This window comes from Sminthopsis crassicaudata, chromosome 6, assembly GCF_048593235.1.
Source record: "Sminthopsis crassicaudata isolate SCR6 chromosome 6, ASM4859323v1, whole genome shotgun sequence".
Taxonomy (NCBI): domain Eukaryota; kingdom Metazoa; phylum Chordata; class Mammalia; order Dasyuromorphia; family Dasyuridae; genus Sminthopsis; species Sminthopsis crassicaudata.
The window spans coordinates 113,441,078-113,460,628 of NC_133622.1; the positions used below are offsets into that span (position 1 = coordinate 113,441,078).

General features: G+C 32.7%; 1 protein-coding gene across 8 annotated transcripts in view; it reads left to right on the forward strand.

Annotated features, from left to right (window-relative positions):
• The window catches only part of CAMK2D (calcium/calmodulin dependent protein kinase II delta), a 345,760-nt gene that overhangs the window by 268,992 nt on the left and 57,217 nt on the right, over positions 1–19,551 (forward strand). For all 8 annotated transcript variants that reach the window (XM_074273763.1, XM_074273768.1, XM_074273767.1 and 5 more), the window contains one exon: positions 3,114–3,197. In XM_074273763.1, the coding sequence (XP_074129864.1) occupies positions 3,114–3,197 (84 nt within the window). The remainder of the gene's footprint in view (positions 1–3,113; positions 3,198–19,551) is intronic.

A 19,551-nucleotide genomic window follows, 5' to 3' on the forward strand; every position in this document is an offset into this window, starting at 1 on the left:
TTGGCATCTGTATTCTTTCCCTACTTGCAAAGATAGAAAGAGGAATGGATCAAGAACAATATCTATCAGTCCCTCCCTCCCTCTCTCCCTTCTCTCTCTCTTTCTCTGTCTTTGTCTCTTTCCCTCCCTCCCTCCCCCCATCTTTTTTTTTCTCCAAATGATGAAGAAGATACTTTCCTTGCTTTATAGGCTTCATTGCACCAAGCTTAGTAATAAGTACAGAAGTATGATCATTGAGAATGGACAAAACATCTTGCTGGATGCCTTTTACCATCTCCTCCTTGCATCTCTTTCTAAAATCACAGCTAATTTTATTGTGTGACACAGTAATTGGCATTTTTTTAGTGGTAAGTTATTCTTAAGAGTCCAATTAAAATAATTCACCCATGCTAATGTTCCTGGCGCTTTCTCAGAGAGATTGTAAGATTTGCTTTTTGTTTGGAAAAGGCAAATTTCCTTTCATTTTATTGTAGGTATGATAGAGCTTAATTTTTATGCAAAAGACAGATAACCTTTATGCCATTCTAATTTGCTCTTTCAATTCTCTGTTTCTGATAAGACATAAAGTGAAATCTTTCACATCTTTTGTGCATATAAATTCTTCTAGAATTTCAGTAGATTTCAAGTTATAAAACAATATCAACTGGAATCAGTGAGGTTCTAAGGAAGCTCTGTTCACTAGCAGTGGCTTATAATAAAGCTTTCTATATTCACATAGAATGATGATTTTTTTTTTCCTTGCTTGCAAGTATCTAAGTTTAGGTTCTAGGTACCCATTTTTCCTATTGCTTTAATTTAAAAAGAGTATTGTGTTTATCATAGTCATAGTGTTAAAAGGAAGCTTTAAATTCTGTAGTTATGTAGTTCCATGTTAAAAAAAATTTAACCAATGTAATGAAATTAAATAATATAACTTGTGAATCTCAGAACTTGGATATCATTATTCATTAAACCAGATCTCTCTGTTAAGATTCAAAAGGAGATCCCAAAAGTTTGAGGTTATAGACCGTGTCACAAGGTGTCTGAAAAGAATTTGCAGGCTAATACTCATCTCCAAGTCAAGAGGCAAAGTTTATTGTAATTGTAATGCAATTTCAAGTGGGATTCAAGTGGCAAAGGGATTTTAGCAAAGATTTTTTGCAAAGATTAGCAAGAAAACAAATTATAGGAAAGAACAGAGAGATCTAGTTCTTCATGTCACTAAAATGCTAATATTATGGCCCAGAAGTAGAACTGAGGAGTGATGTGTTCACTATTGTCTCAGGAACTTGGTTATCACTGGCCAGCAGATTATCTGTCTGACAGTCAGCAATGTTTGTAGGACTGTCTTAAGACTAGAAGACTTTAGAATCATTGACAGACAAATTGTTAGAGCACTAGCACTCCAAGGTCAGGAGACCTCAAGATTACTGCTGTATTTCCCCTAGAAGCTGTACCCTATCATCTCCAAGTATGAATGTATGTATATATGTGTGTATACACAAAGTAATTTAATACATAATAAATGAATAATTATAATAAATTATAAATACAATAAATAATAAATGTATAAATACAAAATAAAATTTTAACGCATAAGGTCTTATTGGGAGGGCACTAACCATTTGGGGATCTGGAGACACATCATGTAGAATACTTATATGTGTCCTACTTAAATAGAAACAGATCCCTAGAGCTACATATTGACTGGAAAAAATCATAAATTATCAATATGTTGCATTTTAATTTATTTTGTTAAACACTTCCCAGTTACATTTTAATCTGTTTCCCCAAATTCAGACCTCCATAAAAAAAAAAAAAAAAAGAGAGAGAGAGAAAGTTACTTGAGTAATATCTTAAAGGAAATCAAGGATTATTGGAGGCACAGATGAGGAGGAAGTATATTTCAGGCATAGGATGAACAGTGAAAAGTTTTAGCTATAAACAAAAATCTTTTTACCTGTTTTTTAAAAAGTCTAAACAATAATTGATGAGACAATTCCAAATTAGTTACTTAATAATATATTTTTTATAAAAAGTCTACTTAATGTTCCTTACAATTAAAATCTTTTAATAATGATCCCTTCTCTTTGCCAAACATCCCCCCAGGCTTGATTAAATGTATGTTCCAGTCAATGTTGTGTGTGTATGTATGTACATATGTGAGTATGTATATTGCACACATGTATGTGTAAATATGCTTCTGTGTATTTGCCAAGATGAAAAGCTGGTTGTTTACTTATTTGGAAATTATTTATCTGAATGTTTCTGAATTTTCCCTCCCACAGCAGTAAATGGTACAGTAGTGAGCCAGATCTGAATTCAGAAAACTTGAGTTCAAATATAGCTTCAAGCACTTACTAATTGTGTCCCTGGACAAATCACTTAAACATTTACCTTGGTTTGCTCCTCTGCAGAATGAACTAGAAAAGGAAATGCCAAACCAACTTTAGTATCTTTGCCAAGAGAATCCCAAACAGTGTGATGAAAAGTCAAATATGATTGAAATAACTGAAGAAAAAAATAAATATATAGCTCTTTAATTTTATAATTCCTTGATAGTTTGGGGCCTGCTTCTGCTACCACTGATAATTCTATGTGGCAGTCAATTTCATATGCAAAAATGGATACTGAAAACATACTTTAATTCTGATTTCAGGAACCTACTATGGATCTGCTTTAATACAAAGCAGATATTTTTGATATTTTGATAATTAGCCAATTAGGGAATGATTCTGTTCATTTGGCAAATAATAAATATTGCAGTGAGATGCCCTGCTATTTCTTTCACTTAATCATTTGCATATTCATTTTCCTAACTCTTCTGCAGATTTTGGTTTAGTTCCCAAGTAAATGAAATTGAATATGAAATCATAGCCAGACCTCTGCTTAAGTTTGCCAGAACTCTATACAGCAAGGTTCGTTTGCCTTCTGAGCTAGAAAATGGATCCTGTTTCCAACAACATATTTCAAGCCAGTACAGACAAATATTGACAGAATCATGAAGAAGGTTTGATCTGCAGTAATAATGCTAACATCTTTATTTCTTTTCAAGACAACAAGTCATTGTATTTTGAAAACAAAGAAAAATAATTTCTTTTATCAGAAAAACTCATATTTTTCCTTTATCTCAGGCTTTGCTGGAACACCTGGATACCTTTCCCCAGAAGTGTTACGAAAAGATCCTTATGGCAAGCCAGTGGATATGTGGGCATGTGGTAAGGGATAATTTTTAAAATATAAATTATTTTGTTTTATGACAAGAAAAATCATGGGCCCTGCTATAAAATCCTACCTTTGATGTTTGAAGATTACTGACTAAATTTTGTGTGTGTGTGAGTTTTTTGTCTGTTTTTTTTGTTTTGTGGTAGTAATAGTAAAAATGCTTTCAATCCCTAATTTTCACAATCTCTAGCTCCTTATATCAATTATATCCATATTCTCTCAAATGGTTAAACATTGTAACCAACAATAATGGACGATATTTGGAAGTGCAGTTTTTTGCCAGAGAATCTAGTGTTGTTTCTTGGTTTAAACTGAAATTGAAAAAGTAAACTTGGTATTATTAGTGTCATATCATCATACATAATTGGAATATAGGTATTGGAAAGTACTTTAAATACATTCATGTTCTAATTGTCCTAAGCAATAAACCAGAGGTGCAAAAATGCAGCTCAAATTGGCACATAATATTCCCAAATGGAATCTAAGATACATTAAAATGTAACTGGGAAATAGTTAACAAAATAAGCAAAATAACAATAAAATATAACATTGTACACATTACTTTTCTTTTTTCCCCCCGAGGCAATTGGGGATAAGTGACTTGGCCAGAGTCATACAGCTAGGAAGTGTTGAATGTCTGAGATCCTATTTGAACTCAGGTCTTCCTGACTTCTATCCACTGTGCCACTTAGCTGCCCCATACACATTCCATTTTAACCCTAAGTCAATATGTAGCCCATACATATCCTTTCTATTTGAGTTTGACATCACTGCTACAAACACTTAAAAAAAAAAAAAAAAAAGAATAGTGCCATTGACTTTTTTTACATGCCAAGGAATTGGAGATTTTTGCTGTAATGTGTGAAATAGAGAAATTTTGTTTTCTATGCTACTGTTCACTTTTTACCTCTTTTTTGTACTCACTTTTTACCTCTCACTCTGTCCATTTATTCTCAGGGTGGTCATATCCTGAGACGGTAGCAGTTTTGAAAGGGGCAGAGAGAGTTACAAATTATACAGAAGGGTTTTTTTTGTTTGTTTGTTTTGTTTTTTTACCAAACCAGCAGGTTCTCCTGGCCCTTAACAATTTCATGGGCTGCAAGTGTATAGAAATGCAGCTGGGAGGCATCACTGGTAGCCCAATAGATTTAGTGATTAGAGAAGGAATCAGCTTTTCCAAATCTTTTTCATAGTTTGTAATAACAAAACTATATCTTTGCAAGGGTTTTTGTTTTGTTTGTTTTGTTTTGATTTGGTTTGGTTTTTTTTTTCTATCCCTTTGTAGCAGTAGCCAAAGTGGCCTCATATCTGTTTAGAATTATGTTCAAAATCTTCAAAGAAAGGGAATGGATTTTCTCCTTTTTCTATAAAATCAATTCAATTTAATAAATATTTGTGAAATGCCTGCTTTGTAAAGGACACTATATTAGGCCCTGGAAGAAATGCATACCTTATAAGAGATATCATTCCTCATAAAATTTGCAGAGCACCTTTCAAAATAACTAGAAATTGACATTTATAGCTAGGACCTTATTTGAGGGACTCAGAAAGCATTTTCCCTTTAAGATTCTGTCTCTAATCAGCCTTTCATGAAAGTCTAAATTCCCATTAGTAGAGTTATTTGTTGTATTAATGAATTATTTCTGAAAGTTCCTTGTTCAAATGACATATGTTAAAGGGATACAGTCCTGTCTTTCTCTTACCAGAATATTCCAGTTAGCATTTACTATATTAAGGACTAAGGAAGAAACAAGGGAGAATAAGATATGCCTCAATTAGAAGTTAACAATCTAGTAGGAAATAGCTTAGCATTCACTGACATATTTGTTAAATATCGGCTTTGGCAAATTAATTAGCTATGTTACCTCTCTTCTTTCTTCTCTCTGTCTCTCTTTGCTCTCTTTGTTTTTTTCTCTCTCTCTGTCTGTGTTGTCTATTTCTTTTCACATCTCTCTCTTTCTCTGTTTCTCTCTCTGCCTCTCTTTCATATTAATTCCTTAAAGATAATCTAGTCTAGGGGCAGCTAAGTGGCGCAGTGGATAGAGCACCAGCCTTGAATTCAGGAGGACCTGAGTTCAAATCTGGTCTCAGAAACTTAACACTTCCTAGCTGTGTGACCCTGGGCAAGTCACTTAAAATATATATATATATAGTCTAACCCTCACATTTTAATGTTATGGGAGTGAAGGCCCATAGAGATTAAGGGGGCACACTAATAATTGACAAAGCCAAAACTTAAGTCCAATTTGGTTCTAAGGACATTGTCATTAAATTTTCCTCTTTCTCCCTGCAGTTCTATTTTCTCTTAAATTTCTCTTTGTGTGAATATCTTATAAAAATTATTTTATTTGAGGAAAGAGGCATTTTATAAATTATTTCAAATACAAATAATTTAAAAGGTTGATATGCCTTTTATGAATAATTACATATGAATACACATATACAGATTCTTTCATTAATAAATTATTGTGGAATGAGCAAAAGAATGAATGAATAATATGACATTATTAGTAAGTTTTCCAGAAAATAAATTTTTACTCATTGAAGTATGTTTTAATTTCAGTAACATTGCACAAAATATATTCTCTGTTTTCTTGTTTCCTTAAGCAGCATGGTATGATAAAACTAGTACAGAATTTGTAAGTAAAGGGCCTGGCTTTAAATCCTTGATCTGATTTATATAACCTCTCTGAATTTAAAGTATCCTCAGTTCTTTAGGTTTCAGATTTCTCATCTGAAAAATAAGATAATCAAAGAAACAAGTGATAATCTTTTGTTCAAAATTAGGTAGACATTTCTGAGTATTCCCTTCTTTAATAATTTTTGATAGATTTTGTTGTGTCTCTATGTTGGAATTGTTCTATGTATGCAAAAACATATATGCACATTCACTTTTAGGTTTTAGTTCTAGTACAATACATTTTTAAAGCACAAAATCTAAGAAGCTCATTTTATATCTATAATATGATAGATCCTATCAATATGGAGACTAACTTTACAGCTTGGCATTTGGTTGTAGAAGTCAGGGGAGAGTCAGATTCCTTTCCTCTTTGTAGATACCATAGAGCTTCCATAAATGTTGTGCACATTCAGACTTACGCATAGGTAGCTTTCTGGTTAAAGTTGTGGTGCAAAAGATCCCATCCACCTATTCCTCAGCAGTGATAAAAGGAGGAAAAGGCAGCTTGACAATGATCAAGAATAATGATATTGAACAGTAATTTGAATAATTTTTAAGAAACCCAATGAAAAACCTCAATAAGCCCCTTCATCCATTCTAGGACTACATTAAAAAAAAATTTGGGAAAACCAGCCCATGTTCAAATGAATAGGCTAGAATCACAAAGTAAAGTCTGGACTAGGGAGGCATAAGGAACGACAGAAAACTACAGAACCTGTTGCTATAGTTGTTTGGCCTTCATTCTCAAAGAGGATCATGGCATTAGGAAGGTGATTCCATGACATGAAAGTGAATTGGATTTGAGTGAGGGAGGATTGTGCAAGGTCACTTGCCTCACTTTTCCATCCAGAGCCATCTGGATCCAGTGGCAAGATATAGAACCAGACAATTGGAGATGGCCCTGGATAAAATGGGAGACCTTGACCTTTTTTAAGCCAAGGTCTTAAACAGTTCTCAGTTCTCTATCACTTAGTCCAAAAACTTTTTTAAATAAATAAATCTGGAAGGGGAAGATCCTCAGGGTGTTGGGCCAAAGCAAAAATCATTGCTATTTACACTCAATCTGAGTCAATCAATACCCAAACGGTGATCGAAAGGGGACATGGCCTAGGACTTATTGGCCAAAGAGAATCAAATTAATTTTGGCATAAGAAATGGTCCTTAAGAAAGAAATCTAGCTAATGAAGCCCAAGCTATCTTGGGAAGGTCCAGAAGTTTCAGAGAAAAAAATGCTTTTAAGAACAATGTGCAGGTATCTTGTGATACACTATGTGTTAAGAGAGAACAAAGCAAGGAGGGAAGATAGAAAGTAAGGAAAGAAGGAAGGAAGGAAGACAAAGAAGGAGGGAGGGAAGAATTGGGGAGAATTTAAGGGAAAAAAAAGAAAGCAGAGAAGGAAAGAAGAAGAGAGAAAAGAGGAGAAAAAAATGAGTATGCAAACTAACTTTAGACTAAGGAATCAATTCAAATTTTGATCCAAAGCCTAATTAAACTGGAGAATGTCATTGGAGTATGAGAATTGAAAAAGAATGACTAATGGTTCTCTGTAATATATGGCTTTAACTTTCTTATTGCAAATTATTTATTTATTTGGTGAAGCAATTGAGGTTAAATACAGGATCACACAACTAGTTAAGTGTCTGAGGCCAGATTTGAATACAAGTCCTTCTGTTTCAGGGCCAATACTCTATACACTATCCAGCACTATTTGGCTGCCCACAGCAGAACCTAGATTAAGGGTAGCTGACTTGAGAGCTTTTACCAGGTACTCTAAACCTGCCAGTTCTCTGAGCATGGACATTGTGGAAGAAGTAGGGAGACGTGGCCAGGAGCCCAGGACAAAATAGGGCTTGACTACCACATCAGAAAGTACAGAGTGGGACAAACCTTGGACTAAAAACTCAAATAAGATCTTGAGATTGGAGATGAGAGAAAACAGGACACCTAACTATACAAGATGATAAATGGATGAAGAGATTCCCAAGAGTCTCACCAATGAAAAAATTTTAATATTCCATGTTTGTGATAAATAGCATAAGTACCTAAGGATACAGTTATTCAAATTATTGGGGAAATTACATAGTAAAACTGGAATAAATGTAGGTCTTGTCTTATTACTTTTAAGAGATAGGTAGTCTAACAAAAAAAAAATAAACATGAGAAAAGTGTATATAGAATCTTAGAAAATTTACATAAAGGAATATTTATATATTATCAGCTATTTATGATACCTTTATAAAAACTGAAATCTAGAAAAGTACAAACATTAAACATCTTTTCCTGACAATAATGTAACAAAAATTTTGATTTATAAAAAATTGTTGAAAATGTTTTCATGCTAAAATGGAGAATAAATACCAATATTAAAAATTGATGGTTCTAGAGCATGTTTATTAAACATCTGGGGAGGCTGAGACTTAGATTCTTATTCTCAGAAATTCTGGCTAGAATGAAATGTACTTCAGTTCAGCATTATTAATCCCTGGAATCAGTGGTCAACTAGTATAATGTTCTCTGTTTCAGTTTTCTTGGGGTCTCTGGGAGCAGCCTTCTTTTCAGTCAGAGTAATCACCACATGAGTAATCAAGGGTTAAAGTCCAAATTCTTTATTATCTTTTTCAAAGTCTTATCTCCTTTCTTGGAGTCCTGTTGGAGACCTATCTCTCTCCTTGGTTCCGAGAGCTTGAGCTCCTGCAGCCAGTCCTTTGTGTTCTCTGCCTCTGCCAGCTTCTCCAATGAATCCAATGAATAAGGCTCCTAGCTTATTTATGCTCTACACTGAGTATAAACTAATCATTATATCACTAAGAAACCATTATTTGTTGTAAGATTAAATCAGTGTTAAGCTAGATTTAACCATTATCTCCTCAATTCTACTTAGTACCTTATTTCAAGTTCTGGCCCATAAGAAGCTAGGTTGCCTAAGAAGAAGGGAAATGGTCCATATTAGAAAACAGAGAAAATCAAAGTTCTTTTGCTTACTAGAATGGGATTATTAGTAGCCTATGTTCCTCTAGATTGGATGACATAGAGAAACTCAGCCTTAAAAAAATTATTTTCATAAAATAAAATTGCAACAGTGAGACAAAAATACCAAAACTTTGGACATACAGCCAAAACTATTGCTAAGGAAAATTGTATGTTGAAAAAATGATGACAAGAAGGAGAACAAAGAGGAGGAATAGAAAAAGAAGAGATCAGTTAATCAGGTATGTATCTAGAAAAGCGACAAGTCAAAAATCCCAGCTAAAGATAAAAGTAGAAAGCCAAAAAGGAAAAAAAAAAAAAAAAAAAAAAAAAAAGCTAGCAAAAGTGAAATAACATTATTGACTTAGCAAAACTAGAATATGAATTTATGAGAGAAAATGAAATAAGTAAACTCAGTTATTTTGATGTTTAATGAAGGAAATAGTAATTAATGTGAAAATGAAAGAAACTTTACAACAAATGAGTAAATAAAATTATAAGAAACTAATTTGTTCAGTTGTGTACCAACAAAAATTATTAACTTAAAGGAAATTATTAACTTAAATGAAAGGAATGATTATTTATCCAGGTTACCAGAGCAATAATTACAGGATTTAAATAATATTGGAAAAATATTTGAACAAGCTATGAATGAATTCTCAAAAGAGGAAAACCAGGAACAGGTATAGTTACACCTTACTTCTCTCAAATATTCCATGAATAACTAATTATATTATATAAAGTTTTTTCAAAATAAAAAAAGAAAGAAAAATGTCAAATTACCAAATTTCTTCCAAGTTCCAAATATGACCTTAATAAATAAATCAGGAAAAGACAAAGAAAGAAAAAGAAAATGATAGACTGATATTCTTTAATAATAACAAAAGGATTAATGAAACATAAGAAAATTTAATAAACTATGACAAGTTTGAATTTATACCAGGAGCACAGTTTTATAAAAACTAAAAATATAATAAATCATTTATATTAAACAATAATTTGTTTTTCAGAATGTTTTACAAATATCTATTTTTTTTAATCACAACAATCTGAACTGTAAGTGATATTTATATCCCAAATAAGGTAACTGAAACTCATAGTGTTCAAATGACTTGCCTAGGATCACACTTAGTATCTGAAGCCAAATTTGGAATCAAGTCTTCAATACTATAAGCTGTAAAGGGCTGAAACTGAGTTGATACACTGAGGTTGGACAACCGAGCACTTCAGGCTAATTACCGATTGGACAATACTCTATTAACATATGCTTGGAAAATGGGCCTTCCCACTATTTTGTGCTGGTTCAGTCTTTTGGTATATACAGAAAATTGTGGGGAGGATTAGGGAGTGGAGTAAGACAAGACAGTGTCACCTTGGGTGGTAAAGAGAGGAGAGGTCAGATCCTTCGTTGATCCAATTCACTTCTATTCCTAATTCCAAGAATGAAGACCAAGGGCTTTTGCTTATTCTGACTCTGGCTGACCCTAAGGTATCCAGAGTGCTAACTCAGTCTTCACAATAACCAAGCAGTAATCTGTCTGTTAGTTTATCAATAGATGCAGAAAAGGCTTTTGACATGATATAGAAGGTATTTATCTTTTTAAAATACTGAAATGTTTAAGATTAAATGTATCTTTCTGTAATATAGTAAAGAACATTGCTCTACAAACAACAGCTACTATTATCTATAACTAATAGAAAGGCTAGAGGTTCTTTTAGTACAACCAGAAATAAATCAAAGATTCCATTATTATTTGATAAAATTCTAGTGATATTTGCTATGGTAATAAGGCAGGAAAAAGAAGTAAAGAGAATAAATTCTGGCAAAGAAAAAGCAAAATGGCATGAAGAAGGTTTGTTTAGAGAACCATAGAGATCCAACTAAAATCAGTTGAAATAATTATTACAGCAAAGTTTCACAATATAAAATGAACTTACAGAAATCATTAGTCATAGAGGTATTCAGAATGTTGACTACATATGTGTATGTACGTATGGATGGATAGATAGATAGATAGATACCAAATACACATGGAAATTATGTTATATAAATTCAAAACACTTTTTATAGATCTAAATTATTGGAAAGACATTAATTGTTCATGGTTGGCTCATACCAATGTAATTTAAATTAAAATGCCACTTAATTAACTTATGTATTCATTATTATGACATTCAAATGATCAAGGCATAACAACAACAAAATTTATTTGAAGGAAGAAAAATATAAAAATCTCAAGAAAGAAAATGATGGGGAAAAAAAGGAAGAAAGTTATGGAATCCCCACTCTAAAACTATGTTACCAAATCATAATCACCAAAACTATTTGGTACTGTTTTTTAAAAGAAAAAAAGAAAGAAAAATAACATTTGATTGTAAGTTGGATTAACAACCAAACAAGTAATAAACATAGTAGCATAGTATTTGATAAACACAAAGACCACAATTACAGGGTAAAAAAAAATCACTATTCAACAAAAGTGTTGAGAAAATTATAAAGCACACTGACAAAAATTAGGTATAGAGTAACACCCCAGAGATGAATATAAGGTCTAATTTTGTTTTTGGTTTGGTTTGGTTTGGGTTTTTTTGAGGCAATTAAAGTTAAGTGACTTGCCCAGAATTACACAGCTCTTAATTGTTAAATATCTGAGACCAGATATGAACTCATATCCTCTTGACTTCAGGGCTGGTGCTCTCTTTACTATACCATCTAGCTACCTGTATGGTCCATATTTTACAAGTCACACCATAAATGAATTAGAAAAACAGAAATGGTACTTTTCCAAACTATGTGTTAGGAAAGAACCCAAAGTGATAGAGATGATCATAATTTAGATGGAAAAAAATGAAAAATTTAATTTGCAATTAAAATAGGAGGAAAATGGTTAATGAAGATTTTTGTAGCAAATTTCTCTGAAAAAGATTTGATATAGGGGTGGAGCCAAGATGGTGGAGAGGACACACAGATCTTCCTAAACTCTCCTTTTCCCTCAGTGTATTTGAACAAAATTTAGAAATTTAGTGCTTGACTGGCAGAACCCACTAATATTGAAGTACAACAATTTACCAATTGAATATAATTTCAGAATTCTCCAGGAAAGGTCTGTTTTGCTCATGTGTGGGGATGGGACTGGATTAGGCCAGGTGCAGACCTCAAGCAGGCAATGCGAGCATGGAAAACAGCTCATGCTGAGCAGATTAGAAGGTGGTTGGGTGTGGTCTCTGGTGACAGAAAATCTTCAGTGAGAACTTTACCACAGTGTGAGCTACTTTGCCCTGGCAGCAAGCCAGTATATCAGTAGAGAAGCTATAAACACAGGGGTAAAGACTATAACCTCAAAATGCTAGAGTCTCTAGGGACCCGGCCACACTCACCCAAGTGACTCAGCGTGATCCAAGTGCAACCATAGTTGTGGCTCCCAGCACAGCCTTAGTAGCTATCTTTTCACTGCTGCAAATTCAGTACAACTGCTAATCCCAACGCAGTCAGTGGGTGCTGTCCCACTGCTCCTTGACAGCCACTTCCTATTGTCTGTAGAGGAAACTTGGAAATACCTCACTGCTCCCCCCCATGAGCAGACTGTAGTTATTTTGTTTGTTTGTTTGCTTTGTTTTGTTTTGTTTTTCAAAATGAGCAAAAAAGTTAAAGCAGGCTCTAACTACTGATAGCTTCTATATGGAAAGAAAGCAGACTTCAAACCCTGAGGAGACTAAAAACAGTTTGTTTCAAGATCCAAAGGTGGATATGGGCATCAGCCCATCACACAAGGCTCTCAGAGAAGAAATTAAAAAGGATCTTTAAAAAGAGTTAGAAGAAAAATGGGAAAAGGAAAGGAAAGCCTTGCAAGAGGGTCAGGATAAATCATGTTACTCATTAAAAGATAGAGTGGATAAAGAAATCAACTACCTGAAAAACAAATACAAAAGAAATTTTAAAAAGTAAATGAAAATAATTCATTAAAAATCAGACTCGAAAAAATGGAAATGAATAACTCAAGGAAACACCAAGAATCAGTCAAGCAAAACAAAACAAAAGAAAAAAAAAAACAGAAAAAAATGTTAAATACCTACTTGGGAAAACAACAGACCCGGAAGATAGATCTAGGAGAGATAATCTAATGATTATTGCACTCCCTGAAAATCATGATGAAAAAAAGAGCCTAGACACTATTTTTCAGGAAATCATCAAAGAGAACTGCCCAGATGTTATAGAAACAGAAAATAAAATAGACATTGAAAGAATTCACCAATTACCTACTGAAAGAGATCCCAAAATCAAAACTCCAAGAAATATTGTGGCTAAATTCCAGAACTATCAGACAAAGAAAAAAAAAATACTACAAGCAGCCAGAAAAAAAAAAAAAAACAACAATTTAAATACCGAGGAGCCACAATAAAGATCACTTAGGATCTAGCTGCTTCCACATTAAAGGATTGAAGGGCCTGGAATCTGATATTCTGAAAGGCAAAAGAACTTGGTATGCAGCCAAGAATAACTTACCCAGCCAAACTGAGCATTTTCTTCCAGGGAAGAAGATGGACATTCAGTGAAATAGGTGAATTCCATTTATTTCTGATGAAAAAACCAGAGCCAAACAAAAAGTTTGACCTCCAAATATAGGAATCAAGAGAAGCATAAAAAGGTAAAAAGAACTCTTGAGAACTGTATTTCTGTTATGGGTACACATAAAGAGTACATGTATAATTTGGTTTTACTGTTATAATATAAAAAAGGAACTAGAGGTGGAGAAGAAATTATACCAGAAAAAGGGAAAAAGAGGGAAATTACATCTAACAAAGAGGCAAAGGAAATTATTATATTTGAGGGAATTAAGAGAGGGGGATGAACATAGGATGAATCTTACTCTCATCAGATTTGGCTCAAAGAGAAAATATTAGACATTTGATTTACATAGAAACTTCTCCTACTTCATTGAAAAGTGGGAGAGAAAAAGCAAAAAGGGAAGGGGTAGGGTAAATAGAAGAGAATACAGAAATAGGAAAAGGTTTAAGAAAAGGGGAGGGACTTTAAGGGGGAGAAAGGGATTCTAAAGAGAGAGGGCTATGTGAGGCAAGTGGTGCTCATAAGTCTAATACTGGTGAGGGGGGGAAGGGGAAAAGAAAAGAGAAAAGCATAATCTGGGGTTAACAAGAGGGCAGGAAATACAGAATTAGTAATTTTAACCATAGATGTGAATGGGGAAAACTCCCCCATAAAGCGGAGGTGGATAGCAGACTGGATTTAAAGTCAGAATCCTACAATATGTTGTTTACAGGAAACACACTTGAAGCAGGGCAATACATACATAGTATGGAGCAGGTGAAGTAAAAAAAGCAGGGGTTGCCATCCTGATCTCAGATCAAGCAAAAGCAAAAATTGATTTAATTAAAAGAGATAAGGAAGGAAACTATATTTTGCTAATGGGTAGCATAGACAATGAAGCAATATCAATATTGAACATATATGTACCAAGTGGTGTAGCATCTAAATTCTTAAAGGAGAAGTTAAGAGGCCTGCAAGAAGAAATAGACAGCAAAACTATAATAGTGGGAGATCTCAGCCTTGCCTCTAAGAACTAGATAAATCAAACCATAAAATAAATAAGAAAGAAATTTAAAAAGTAAATAGAACATTAGAAAAACTAGAATTACATAATCTCATCCTAAAGAATGATTGAGTGAAACAAACACAGTAATTTGACCCAAGAGAAACCAAAATGTCATACCAAAATGTGTGGGATGCAACCAAGGCAGTAAATAAGGGGAAGTTTTATATCTCTAGAAGTGTACTTGCAGAAAACAGAGAAAGAGAAAAATCAATGAATTAGGCTTACAACTAAAAATGCTAGAAAAAGAACAAATTAAAAAACCCAATCAAACAATAAACTTGAAATTCCAAAAAATAAAAGATGAGATCAATAAGATTGAAAGTAAAAAACAAACAAACAACAGACTATTGAATTAATAAATTAAACTAAGAGTTGGTTTCATGGAAAAAAAATCAATAAAATAGAAAAATCCTTGGTAAATTTGATTAGAAAAAGGAAAGAACAAAATCAAATTGTTAGTTTTAAAAAGAAAAGGGGGAACTTTCCACCAATGAAGAGGAAATTAGAACAATAATAAGGAGTTACTTGCCCAACTTTATGCCAATAAATTTGATAACCTAAGTGAAATGGATGACTAGCTCCAAAAATATAGATTTCCCAGATTAACAGAATAGGAAGTAAATTGCTTAAATAGTCCTATTTCAGAAAAAGAAATAGAACAAGCTATTAATCAACTCGTTAAGAAAAAATCCTTAGGACAAGATTGATTTACATGTGAATTCAACCAAACATTAAAGAACAATTAATTCCAATATTATATAAACTATTTTTTAAAATAGGGAAAGAAGTCCTACCAAATTCCTTTTTATGACACAGACATGGTACTAATATCTAAACCAGGTAGGAAAAAAACAGAGAAAGAAAATTATAGACCAATCTCCCTAATGAATATTGATGCAAAAATCTTAAATATTGTTGATAGTATAAATATTTGGGAATCTATCTGCCAAGAGAAAGTCAGGAATTATACAAGGAAAATTACAAAACACTTTTCACACAAATAAAGTCAGATCTAACCAATTGGAAAAATATTAAGTGCTCCTGGATGGATCGAGTGAATATAATAAAGATTATAATACTACCTAAACTGATCTATTTATTTAGTGCTATACCAGTCAGACTCCCAAGAAACTATCTTACTGAATTAGAAAAAAAATAATAACAAAATTTATCTGGAAGAACAAAAGGTCAAGAATTTCAAGGGAACTAATGAAAAAAAAAAAAATCAAATGAAGGTGGCCTCACTGTACCTGATTATAAAGCAACGGTCATCAAAACCATTTGGTATTGGCTAAGAAATAGACTAATTAAAAGTGGAATAGTTTTAGGTTCACAGGACAAAATAGTCAATAACTATAGCAATATAGTATTTGACAAACCCAAAGACCCCAGCTTTTGGGATAAGAATTTATTATTTGATAAAAATTGCTGGGACAATTGGAAATTAGTATGGCAGAAACTAGGCATTGACCCATACTTAACACTGCACGATCTAGGCATAAAGAATGAGATTGTAAATAAATTAGAAGAACATAGGATAGTTTACCTCTCAGACTTGTGGAGGAGGAAGGATTTTGTGACCAAAGAAGAACTAGAGGCCATTATTGATCACAAAAGAGACAATTTTCATTATATTAAGTTAAAAAGTTTTTGTATAAATAAACCTAATGTAGATAGGATTATAAGGGAAGCAATAAACTGGGAAAACATTTTTATAGCTAAAGGTTCTGATAAAGGCCTCATCTCCAAAATATATAGAGAATTGACTCTAATTTATAAGAAATCAAGTCATTCTCCAATTGATAAAAATGGTCAGAATATGAACAGACAATTTTTGGATGAAGTAATTGAAACTATTTATACTGATATGAAAAGGTGTTCCAAATTTTTTGACCAAAGAAATGCAAATCTCAGAGTTGTCTGAGATACCACCACCCAGCTGTCTGATTGGCTAAGATGACAAGAAAAGATAATGACGAATGTTGGAGGGGATGTGGAAAAACTGGGACACTGCTGCATTTTTGGTGAAAGATCCACCATTCTGGTGAGCAATTTGGAACTATACTCAAAATTTTGATCCAGCAGTGTTTACTACCAGGCTTATATCCCAAAGAGATATTAAAGAAGGGAAAGGGATCTGTACGTGCAAGATTGTTTATGGCAGCCCTCTTTGTAGTGGCCAGAAACTGGAAATTGAAGCGATGCCCACCATTGGAGAATGGCTGAATAAATTGTGGTATATAAATGTTATGGAATATTATTGTTTTATAAAAAATGACCAGCAGAATGAATATAGAGAGGCTTGGAGAGACTTACATGAACTGATGCTAAGTGAAATGAGCAGAACCAGGAGATCATTATACACTTCCACAATACTAGATGAGGATCAATTCTGATGGACGTGGCTCTCTTTAACAATGAGAGGATCCAAACAGTTCCAATTGATCTGTAATGAACAGAACCAGCTACTCCCAGAGAAAGAACACTGGGAAATGAGTATGGACCACAACATTTTCACTCTTTCTGTTATTGTTTCCTTGCATTTTTGTTTTCTCTTCTCAGCAAACAAAGAATACATAGCAAAAGTCAGACAAGAGGTTCAGAGCAAGATAGACAAGCAAGACAGCTTTGAAATGGGATGAATTGACTGTATATATTAAAAACAAATAGATAATTAAAATTTTCAGATCTCAAGAAGAAATGTCTCAGTCTTAAGATATCTTTTTCTTTAAAAGCAATAACATAGAAACAATGCTTTAGCATAGGCAGACTCTTTTTCTATTTATTCATTAATATTTGCCATAAGACAAAGAATTATGCTGTAATTTAAAAACAAGTTAAATATTCTGAAGTTCTTAATGTCTTACAAAGAGATACTTTTTTTTAAGAATCACATTTTATTAAACTGTGGCATTTACTGGCATTTATATTACTGCAATAAGGCAAATGAACATATATATTTTACTCCTTTAATATCTTAATTTGTTGTGGTTTTATTATTTGACAATTCTGTGATACCTTAGTGAATTATTTTCAGAGTTCCAAAATGTCATGAACATAACTTTTTCACTCTGAAACACAAAAACAAACAAAAATAAGTCTTACAAAATACCGAAAAAAATTTTTTTCCTAACATGAGTAAGTCCAACCTAGAGTCAAAAGGCTGGTCCCAAAGCATTTCACTAGAACTATAACATTCACCCTCCTTACTAGTTCTGTGCTCATCTAGCTTATTTCCTTCTTCACAGAAGAGTTTTCTGAATTGCTGGCCCTTATTTGGTAATACCTGAGTTACTCCTTTTGAAAAATCTCACTTTTGTATCTTTTAATGTGAAGTATATGTTTTGGCTTATATCAAGCTAATAGTAATTTTTTAGGGATTTAAAATTTTTCCATTTGTGAAATATGACACTTAGATAAACACAAATTTGTATGTAACAACATAAGAAATATGCTAACATTATGATAAGTTATTGCCTGCTGATGAATTTTTGGTGAACTGCCACAATTTATATAAATAAAATCATTTATCTGAAATATATGCAAGAATAAATATATATATGAAAATGAGTGTATATATGTATATTTGTACATATGTACATGCATTTTGTATTATGTAACATATTATAGTATGCACATAATATAATACTTAATATTTACATTGCATAATAAGCATGTAATTTAGTGTTTGACATGTAAAACATGTCTAGATATATTTATGATGTGTATAAAATTGAAAGTTTAAGGGACTTGGTTATAGCTACACAGGTGGCCAATGCTCTATCCACTGCACCACCTATAGGCTATTTATTAATCTCTTACATAGTTCTTTCCAGACACTCTGGCAGATTGGTAATAATGCACAAACAACTATGCTAATCTTTACCCTCATAAAGCTTTCTTACATTATAATGAAAGAAGACAACAAATGAAAGATTACTAGCAGGGCAAGAAGTAGAAGAAATAAACATTGAAGTATTAAATTTATACTAAGAAAAAAGTTGAAAGAATATCAAATTACATTCTTCACATACAAAAGTAATAAATATCTTAAAAGCTTAGGAATCATGATAAAGATTGTGAGATGAATGTAAAACTGAAAGAAAACCAATCTTATAAAACATATAAAAGTTTCCAGTGAAATATAACAGAATCAGGGAAGATAAAGAAGTAAAGTCTAGAAGTGAGCTAACCACAAAATCAGGAAAGGACTTCGTGTCCATTTCCAAGGAAGTCGTATGAAAAGAAATATATATAGGAAAATATTGTGGAGGAAAGAAGCACAAAGCATTGGTGATTTGAGTTTGTCTCATGTGAGGAATCAACCCAAAACCAAATTCCATTATCAGGACTCTTCTTTGTCTGCACAACTAGTGAAACAAGTGTGGGAGAAACAACAAAAAGAGAAAGTGGGGAAAGAGTAGAAGGCTAGTAAGACATACTAAGAGCTAAACAACAGCCAAGCAGAATCAATAGACGTATAGCCTGAATTAAATTGTTTGTTTTTCATAAGATAAGGATTCAGAAAAGTATCAAATTTTATTTAGAGGGGGATGAGAGCTATTTCATTATTTGTTTTAATTTTGGTCTATTTATATATCATATACATATTTTTTGAAATACAAAATTCTTTATATTTTTAATGATGTTTTTTTAATGATTTTTATTTTTATAAATTGTGAAATGAAATTCATGATAATCTCTCTCACTTTCTCTTAACCAGACTTAAATAGTTAACCTTTCAATGTGGACCAGTACCTCAAACTCACTCACCTAGCAGTCAAAAAAAAAAAAAAAAAGGCTAAGGTTACAAACTAAAATCGCCATGCCAGTGCTATCAAACTGAAATAGAAAAAAAAAAGATATCTGAAGGCAGCATATTTAAGAAATCCCAAGTTAACATTATCTGTCTTTCATTGTATTTTCATTTATTTTGTTGAATATTTCCTAATTACTTTTTAATCTGTTCTAAAATGGCGGCAATTTACCATTTAGGTAATGAAAAGGAATAAGCATTTATATAGTGCCTACTATGTTCCAGACACTGTGCTAAGTGCTAAAACATTATCTCATTTGGACCTCTAAACA